Source organism: Xiphophorus hellerii, chromosome 3, assembly GCF_003331165.1.
Source record: "Xiphophorus hellerii strain 12219 chromosome 3, Xiphophorus_hellerii-4.1, whole genome shotgun sequence".
Classification (NCBI taxonomy): Eukaryota; Metazoa; Chordata; class Actinopteri; order Cyprinodontiformes; family Poeciliidae; genus Xiphophorus; species Xiphophorus hellerii.
Window position 1 is genome coordinate 27,602,067 of NC_045674.1, and position 10,267 is coordinate 27,612,333.

General features: G+C 44.4%; 1 protein-coding gene across 1 annotated transcript; it reads left to right on the forward strand.

The window, feature by feature from the left end:
* tpbg (trophoblast glycoprotein) lies at positions 1–2,251 on the forward strand. The gene has a single exon (XM_032559109.1). It carries the CDS (start codon positions 535–537, stop codon positions 1,627–1,629), a length of 1,095 nt encoding a protein of 364 aa, XP_032415000.1. The 5' UTR covers positions 1–534; the 3' UTR covers positions 1,630–2,251.
* Positions 2,252–10,267: the final 8,016 nt, after the last annotated feature.

The following is a 10,267-nucleotide window of genomic DNA, read 5'->3' on the forward strand; positions in this document are numbered from 1 at the left end:
CGCTCCCTCCTTGTGATGTAGCGCTCCCTCCTGCAGCTGGGCGGTCAGAAAGCTGGAAGTGCGCTTGGTAGAGAGAGAGAGAGAGAGAGAGACAGCGAGAGATACGCTGCGCCTCTGTCTGGAAGAAAAGGTGGCTTTGTCTGGAAACCCGCTGCCAGAGTGACGTTCAGGACCGTCTTTCTTTCTGCGTTTGACTTCATTTCTTCCCGCTTCCCCCCAGAGCCTGAAGGATCCTCGCGCAGCTTTGGATGGTGAAGAGGAAAAAAGCTGATGTTTGTGAAAGCTGTCGAAAAGGTGCGCAGAAGTTTCTTGAAAATGCAGCCTCTTCTAATACGCGAGTTTTGGTAACCCCCCCTCCACGCGGCCGGTTACATGGAGGGGCTACAGGAAGCTGTTTTTAATCGGATTAAGGAGAAAAACTCTGATGAAAAACTTTGTTCCAGACGGAAAAACGAAGCGGTGACTTGCTGAAAAGCAGTTTTTTTCCCCACCCCCCTCCCTCCTGCATACACTGATTTGTACGCCTCCCAAAAAATGCGCCCGGGGAGACCTCACAAGTCCGGTATGACGAGCCTGCTGCTCCTCCTCGTGCTCGCCGTGTCCTGCCGCTGCTGTCCGGACAAATGCCTGTGCTCCTTAGAAACTGTGAAATGCCAAAACCAGGACTTGGTCGAGATGCCACCTTCCTTACCGGCCAATACCAAATCCCTGTTCGTCACGGGAAACAAAATCGCTCAAATAAGCGATTCCTCTTTCCCAACCCGTCTGGAAAACCTGTCAGAAATGTACCTGAGCGGCAATGAGATGGAGTATGTGCATGCAGGGGCGTTCAAAAACTTGCCAAACCTTGTACGGCTGGACTTGAGTAACAACTCATTCCAGAATTTCAGCGAAAGCGCTTTCCCTGATGATAGTAAACTGCAGTTCCTCAACCTCAGCAGGTCTCTTAACAATTACACCACCCTTCATTTCTTTGTCCATGCAAACCTTTCCAACCTCACCTCCCTGGACCTGTCCAACAACGATCTGCTCTTACTGCCGGACGTCATGTTCAAGGGCCTCCCCGGCCTGGCCACCCTGAACCTCCGCAACAGCTCCCTCATCAAGTTCCAGAGCGTGGACAAGAACGGGGTTCTGCCGGCGCTGAGTGACCTCGACCTGAGGGACAACAACCTGAAGGATCTGCCCAACGCCACGATGGCTGGCTTTGACCTCCGCCTCGACCTTCGCGTCCAGCTAGCAGGGAACCCCTGGCGCTGCAACTGCTACATCAGTGACCTGCTGGCGTGGCTGAAGGACTCCACCCAGGTGGTGGACAAGATCGAACTGACCTGCGCCGATCCCGAGGCCGTGAGGCACCGGCCCCTTCTGCAGGTGCAGCAGTCCCAGCTGACGTGCACGGGCGACATGGAGAGGGTCCTGAAGACGTCGTACGTCTTCCTGGGCCTGGTGCTGGCCCTCATCGGGGTCATGTTCCTGCTAGTGCTCTTCTTGAACAGAAAGGGCATCAAGCGATGGATGTACAACATCCGGGACGCCTGCAGGGACCACATGGAGGGGTACCACTACCGGTACGAGATCAACTCTGACCCGCGCTTGGCCAACCTGAGCATCAACTCGGACGTGTGAGGGTGGGCGAAGCGGTGGGCAGGGGTGGGGGGCATTGTGATGGACTCGGCAATTAAATGACTCAATGCTGTTCAACTTTTGCATGAAAGTCTTCCTTCCTTCTTTTGCCCCCTCCCCTCCCCGCAACCTCCAAAACACAGCACAACGACGCCATTCAGATGCTGCATCCGTCAACGCTTTCGATTGGCCTCTGCTGCATGTCCAACACAAATGTTCGGCGGCCGTCATGCCAGCTGCGTTTTTTTCCCTCTGTGTTGCATTGCATGGATGATGACTCAAGGCAATTTTCTTTTTTGAGGAAACCTCCTGCAAATTGTTTTTTTTTACTTACCTAAGGACAACTGAATGGAGTGCTGCAACTTTTAAGTGAAACGCCACCTGTCAACTGCGTCCTAGACGATGGGACTCTTGCGGGAGAGAGATGTTATACTGCTTGAGTTTGTCCTTTTTTTGGGGGGATGTAAAGATGTCATGCAGTGCAAACTATGCCTTTTTCTGGACTGATTATAATACACATAGCATAGTAAATGGATTTTGTAGATTTAGGTGATTGCTCTGTTTATTTTTACTTTTATTTTCCTGTAAGGATATTTAGCTAAATAAATTTTAAAAAGCATCTGGATTGCTGGTACATGTGTGAAGTGAAGGCCTTCAATCGGCAGCCCTTAAAAAGAATGTGAGGCTCTGAAGGAGGATTTCGGTGAATGGCGGGGTAACGATGGAGGTGGGGCGGAGGGGTGGGCGCAGTTCGTTCCCGAGGGACGAATCACATGCCGAGAGCCGAATCTCGGCACCCCCTTTCACCAAACTGTCAACAAGTTCAGCAACGGGTGAAAAATGTGTGACACTCTCATCTCCACGGTAACAGTTTTAGGTGTGATCTTCATTAACGAGCAAGTTGAAACAGGCCGAACAGAGGACCCGCTCTCCTCTGGAAGGAATGTAGATGAGCTGCTACCTGGATGTGCATAGGTGATGAGAGCAGCCAGCTGTTATCTCCCGTTCAATTTGCTCCCTGCTGGGAGAATCTAATAAGAAAGAAAAAAAAATCATTGCTATCCCTTCAAGATAATGTATATAACAACCAAGCTGCTGCAAAATGGCACGTTCCACAGATAACCTGGTTTTAGTCATTGAATGCCAGCGTGTAATTTCAAAGTGCTCGGTTACAAAGAAAGGTGGTGGGGGAGGAAAGTGTGTGGTGTTCTGTGGGTCATGCAAATGAAGGCAAAACCGAAGTCGAGGTTACTCCAGGGGGCCCACACTGTGGTTGTAATAAAATGAGCTCAAGCCGCTTGGCTTTTTCACGTCGCTCTGTTTTAGGAGGGAGTGTGGAAGGGGGGGGAGAAAAAAAAAGTGTCTCCTATTAGTGCTTCCAACCGACTGTCAGAGGCTGTTCTTTTCATGCTGTCCAGTGTAGTGGGGATTAATAATTAATGCGTGGTATTCCTTTGAAGGCCGGACCATGCGTGCTGCTGTCTAAGCAGTCCAAATTAATGATGTTTGTTGTATATCTGTGCGGGAAGGACTGTGAACTTCCCTCAGCCTTTTGCGGTGAGGGCACGGAAATAATAATTGCCGTCCTTTCCCCTTCTCCCGTTTTCTCTCCTGTCACAAACCCGCGGCGTCCCTTACGACTGCGGCCACACAGCGCCTGCAGCGGCGCGGGATGTGCCAGATCTCCCTGCTCTGTTGGCAACATCTGTGCGCCGCCAGCACAGTCTGACATCGTTTGCACGTTCGTGTGCTTTCGCTGGGATGCAGTGTAAACTTTTTTCTTTTCCCTACCCAATTTTTCCAATGGGTACGGACAGAGGCGGCCAAAGAATATTTGAGGCCCCAAGGAATGGTTTGATTTGAGGGCCCCATCACTAGGTAAGCCCACCAGCCTCTATGACAGGGGTGCCCAAAGTCGGTCGTCGACTTTGGGCAAAATATAGAGAAATATTTAAAATTGCCGGTTGTCAAACACAAAACAACCTCTAGATTATATAATCAAGTTATTTCCAGTATGAAACAAGAAGATGAGGCAGAAGGAAAAGAATTAACACGTGACACTAAATTATAACAAACTAATATGTTTTACCTTTGTTAAAAAAATCTAAATTAGAACTTTTTCACTTAAAAAAAAATACTGACTTAAATCTTACTTGGTTTAGAGGGGAAGAATAGACATACCACTGCGCCTTCAGGCAACACAGTCAATTCCAAATTGCTTAATGACATCCACCGTGTGATTGGTCGGTACTGTCTGTTCATAAACCTTAATTAATGACATCCACCGTGTGATTGGTCGGTACTGTCTGTTCACAAACCTTAAATATACCTGAAATAAAGCTAAAGGAATGCTAATTGTTGAATCAATCTAGAAATTTTAAGTTTTGAAATGAAAAGTGCTGGATTGGTGGTGCTACCCAGCAGCTTAGAGCGCATATACCGTGGGCCGGCCTACTGTTCCCGACATTAAAAAAAGAGAAAGGCTTTCTGTCCGACATGGTGGCAATGCTTCCTCGTCTTTCCGACAAAGGCGGAGCTTCCGGAGGGAATCTGCTGTCGTTCGTCTCTACCTTCCCCTCGTGCCGACGTCCAGCTCCGCCTGTTTAATCTGAGCTGTTAAACAATCCCAAGACAAAAAGGGGGGCTATACAGTTACATGGTTACGCCGCTTCGCCTCATTGTGGATTTTCAATTGTAGCGGGCACATTTTGAAAATGCATGGCCCCTCACATTGCTCACGTTATTATTCCCCAAAGCGGGGCCTCCTCCACCTCTTCGACCCAGGAGGGACCCGCACACACACAGCCGCATGTTTCCACAGAGACAGCCAGCAAGGAGGCCTTCTCTTCTCTTCATCACCTGCTCCGACCGCACAGTCATATTAGCAAGTGATTTTCGCCCGGCCACGCCTCGAGCCACGCTTGGCAGAGCAGGTATAATTACAGAGAGACAGAGAAAAGAGGTGAGAGGATGAATGGCTGAGTGATTGGGTGGGGGGAAGTAAAATAAAATTAAAAAAAAGAGCGCAGGGAGAGCTCTCTGTTCTTCCGGCTCCATCAGCCGACTCCTTCTGCTCCTCTTAGCACAAGTCCCCGAACAGCTTGGATGTCTAAATAACCGAGCTACAGTTGAGTCACGGTGTCAGCCGAGGTCCAGGGAGGAGGCGGAGGGTCTCGGTCAGCTCCTCAGCTGTTGGGGTCAGCGCCTAATAAAGACGGGAGATTTCTAGACATGAGCAGGACCGACGTAGGTTCGGGCGGGTATGTAGACGGTCACCCACCGGGAGACGCTGGACTCGGTCCATTTGTTGCCTCTTGTCTTAACATTCATAATAGCTAATAATATCTTTGGATGGATGTCTGCAGGAGATTTCTGTCATCAGAGCGCATACAGATGAATATAATTTATATATAGGATGATTGATAAAAAAAAATAATGGAAGTACATTACTACTTCCATTATCCTGTTTTTAGATTTTTAAAAACAGGATGATGGAAGTAGTACAGTAACCATTAGCCCAGCACTGTTGATGCTGTACTAGTCAGTAGTACATGCTGTCAACACACACATTTAAAATTGTACAAAAATATTTCATATAATGGTTTTCCAAAAGGGAACAGCAGCAAGTGTTCGTATTCAAGCAGGTCAATTGTATTTATGTAATTTATGATTCAAAGAAGTGGGTCATGAAACATGAGCATAAAAATTAAAACATGATGGAAAAAGACACTTGAATTTATTCAAATACTTCAATTTTACAGACAAATTACAACAAATTATATTTTAAAATGTGCTTAAGGAAATGTATGTTCAAATGAAAACGTATTCCCTGTTATTACTGCCATGAAAAAAATAGAATAATTAATGTAGTTCTAAACTTATCACCCATTGTGAGTTGAATTTTCACAGAATCAGCCTCTACTGTCATTGTACAACAAACAAACAACACAAGACATGGGTAGACAGGTGACTGAGGATATCTTAATATTAGTTAGTATAGTTAATATTATTATTATATGGAGTAACACAAGAATAACAAGCTGGTTGATTAGTCAAGCTATCTGCTCTAGCTGAGCCTGCAGTCAGCTGCAAAACCGACACGACACTTTTAGCTTGTTTACTGTAGTTAGCAGTCAGCAGTTACCTTAGTAACCAGTCTCTTACCTTCCACACTGTGTCACCTGTATCACAGTGCTGAAAATATCACCAAACAGGCACATTCGTTTAGATTTACATTACACTTCTTTCAGCAGCAACCGGCAGGGAGGGGCACTGCTGGGTTACTGTGTGCTCCATACACCCTAGAGAAAAAAAAGATAAAACAATTCGAGTCACTATGGAACTTTCTCCAATGTCACCCTAAAAGGACATTAAATAATAAAAGCATAATGACCTTAAATCTTACCAGGCACCATTACCCTCTTATTGCATTAAGCAATAAGAAAAAAATCTCTCCTCTAGAGGTAAAAACCTTGAAAAGAAAATTGTTTTAACATGTAGTTAAAATATTCTGGCTATGTAAATCTGACTCATAATCTGCTCTAGATTATTTGCATCCAAGCATGAGTCTGTGAGCAACATCATACAGACAAAGACCAGCCCCGTCACCTTGCAATGGAGGTTTTCACACATATGTCTCTTGAGGCCAAAAGGTAGCAAATAGGTTCTGTAATTACCAACAGCCTACAGTATTTTAACAGCTTGGTGATGTAAAAAAGTTTTTTTTTTTAATGTTGTCACACTTAAAGTTTTAAACGAAATGTAGTGAGTGGTAATATATTGAAATGCAATCTTAAAACAGACTCATAATGCTCACTTTCTGACGTTTGTGTTCTTAACCCTTAAGAACACAAAATGTGGATCCTGAATACCGGTCTCAGTTACGGTCTCTAAAATTATTTACATTTGCTAAATGCCGGAATAAATACAGAGAAAAATAAAAAAACTAACTCCTGTAGGGTTAAGAACAAGGCATTGAAATGGACTCTCAAGCTCAACTGACTTAGCTGACTGTCATAACTGACTTTGTTATTACTACATTACCTTACAATTTATTTGGTGGTATGTTTCAAGTCATTGTCCATTTGGAAGATCCACTTGTGCCCAAATTTTTAACATCCTCAGTGATTTCTTGAGATGTTACGTCAATAGTTTTTAACCAGTCATATTGTCAGTTCAGATAATTGTTCTATAAATCTTTAAAATAACCATATTTTCCAGAGTCCCTTTGCCTCTGTTCTTCTAAGAGCTTCAACTAGCACATCTTTAGACGTTTCTGCTACATGTGATACAATTGTCAGACTTTCTTTCTTACAAATCCACTTTCCTTTGCATTTCTGCATCTCTGTCTCAAACATCAGCCACCACTGCTTCTGAAGACCCTCCTCCACCCGTTTTCTCCGTGCGGCTAACTGAAACTTGCTTGAGTCTCTTAGCCCCAGCGAGACGCGAATCACATCCATCTCACGGAACGGGGCCGCAGCCAATTAGGTTACTATCTGTCATGTAATCTGTGACTTTAGCACTCCCACGAGACCCCGAGTCTCTCTCTCTCTTTCTCTCCTCGCTCTGACTTCAGCCGTCCTTTCAGACGAGTGGCATACCAGCCGGAGGAGAAGTTCTGCCTTCAGGAAGAGAGTAAAAAAGACAAAAAAAAAAATCTCTTTCCTTGTTATTGTCAGGCCATAAGCTTTTCTGAGGCACTTGAGATGGATGAGTAATAAAACCAGCAGGGTGGGTATTGCGGTGGCAGTCATTCGCTCACCCTGGGTGGACCCAATTGGAACTTTACCAAGATAGAGGACTGGCATTGTTTAACACCACCAAAACGAGAGCTGAAAGTATTAAATGTGGTCACTTTAAAACACAGTCATTAAAATCCCTCCCTCCTGTAGCCTGTGGCCCACACCGTGGGGGTGCAGGGGGACCGTTCTCTTGCTCTCGACCGTGTTTGCAGAGCCACATTTAATATGCCAGTGTACTTTCACCGTGTTGAGAGACAGACTGCCAGGTTATCGGATTGCCAGAGTGCCGTAATTACATTCACCACACCGCACTGGTCTGCTGCTCCACAAACACCTGGCGAGCTGCCCCGGCGGCTGACCTTTCCCTTTGAAAAAACTCGCGCTATGTAAATGGAAGTCTTGTGTGGCAACAGAGTCTCCCGGCTCTCACGGGACAAATGGCAGTCGTGTGAGACCTTCATGTGCACGCCAGGCTTTGACGTTTGGATGGAAACTACCCGAGCCGTAAGTCTCCCCAATTTCTCCCGATAGATTCCCCAAGGTCAGTAAGGAACCCTTAAGAACACAAAATGTGGATCCTGAATACCGGTCTTCGGGAAACTCAGTCCATGTCCGCCTGAGAAAGTTGGGTTTTTTTCCCTAAAATGGGTTGTCGGTTTCAAAACACTTTCATCCACACAAGATCAGTCCTAGAAATGTTTTCACTCAGTAATTACCGGTAGCTGCATTTCTGTTACAAATGTGTGCAAAACTTTTTCGATATTTCGCTAATGCAAAAAAAAAAAAACAACACATTTTTGCAATTGTGTTTCCATCAAATAAAAAGTAATTGAAATAATACGTTTAGTTCACGCAAAAAGTCATTAACAAACACGCTGCATCATCTTTCTCCTACTACTTCCTGTCGTCTTCTTCTTCTCTTCCGCCAGTAGTAACATCCTGTTATTGATCAGATGACTTGTGTGATGCAAAAAAGTGTTTCCATTGCAGTTTAGCACAATGCACTAATTTCGATAGGACTAAAAAAAACAAACCCTTATCCTAGCTCTACTTTTTAGCGAAAAACTTGTTTTTTTGTTGAAATTTCCATTAAGCAAATCGAAGTGCTCTCATGTTTTATTGCAATTATATGGTCAATGGAAATGTAGGGAGAGTCTCTGTCTCTCCTACTGAGTGGCACAGAAGATGGAGAAAACCCATCAAAGTTTATTGTAAGGTACTTGAAATAGTACAACTTAACCAAATATTGCTTCGAAGAAGTATTTCAAGTGTTATCTTAGCAATACAAAATATCACTATGATATTAGTTGTGCAATTTGAGATTGACAAAATAAATTTGCTTAATGGAAATCTGCTTATTTGAAAAAAAAAAAATCTGTGTTTGATAAAAGGTTTTAGTGCTAAGGTGAAGTGTTCTTTTAGCCATATCAATATCGGTTTATTTAGCAAAAGATGAGCAATCGGATGTTGCCACTGGCGCGAACCACGAACAAGACGACAGGAAGTAATTGGAGAATCATGGCTTAGCATGTTTTTTAACGTCTTATCACGTGAACAAATGTATTCACGTGTGATTTTAATTGTGTTTATTTTTAAATGGAAGGACTACAAATACGAAATTGGACCCTTTCGACATCAGCGGAGTATCAACTAAGTTTATTGCACATTTGCAATGGAATGTAGAGTGATCTGAAATGTGTTGAATTTGTGGCACAGCACTCAAGTAATTCTTCGGAAGGTGTGATAACTTTAGCCAGAGTTCTGGTCCCAAACCGAACTCTTCTCTGGGTTCCCCCTACATTTTGCGCCGTCTATGACTACATGTGAGAAGCCTCACTGCCTTCCGTAATGTGGATTTATTATTTATGACACACGAGCGCGCCACGGCTCGACGGGAGCCGGGGCGTCCACGCCGCGCTTAATGAACGAGCGGCCGCCTACACGAAGACGGATCTGAGCTGACAGCAGCCCGGCCTCGGCGCCGTGGCATCTGCCGCACGGGCTGCAGGGAAATCAGCAGGGGATTTGCTGAGGTGCAGAGATGTCAGGCAGTTCAACGGAGGGAAAAACAAGGATTTTCTGAAATTCTACTTAGTTGACATCTGTTGACATTTCTTGTGTGACCTTTTAACGCTGGAATGTTTCGGAGTGTAAAACTCAGTTTCTTTGACTTATTGTCGTGGTTTTTTTATTTCAATGTAAACTCCGCTCTGTTGATATAAAACAAAATAAACCTTTCAAAAATCAAAGTGTTGTCTGTCAATTTATGCCTTATGTCACATTTTAGTTATGAATCTGTATGTCCCTCTCTGTGACAGATCTGTGCCTGCATCTCACGATTTAACGGTCTTCACTGCATACCTCAGCCACGAACAATCTATCAGCCACACATGGGTGATTCTCACATTGATTCCTCGGCGCTCAATAGCTCGCCTGATCAATTGGCCCAGTCTCATTCGCCTCGTGAAAGATTTTTCCCTGAACTCAAACTTGAAACTCTTGGCAGCTTGTTGCCACGTCTGTTACTCGAAGGCAGCCCCTACACCGCTGTTAAAAACCGGCCCAGATAGATTTTCCTGTGCAGAAACGTACAGCCGGGGCTGTTTTTCATGGTGAGCTCCTGTAAGCAGTTAATGAGACTTGCTTTTTTTTTTTTCTTTTCTTTTTTTTTTTGCAAGAAAATTGGCAAGAAACGTTATATAATCACGTTATATGATCCTTTTTAAAACCTTTTTCACTTATACAAAACATGTACAGCAAATTACAGAGATGCAAAAGATAGGAGTGTTGCAAGAGATTTGATTTACTTTATTCAACAGACTCGTGGTCCACAAAGATGATACACAGACAACACAACATATAAAGAATAAAAGACAAAAATAAAATTAAAAAAAATA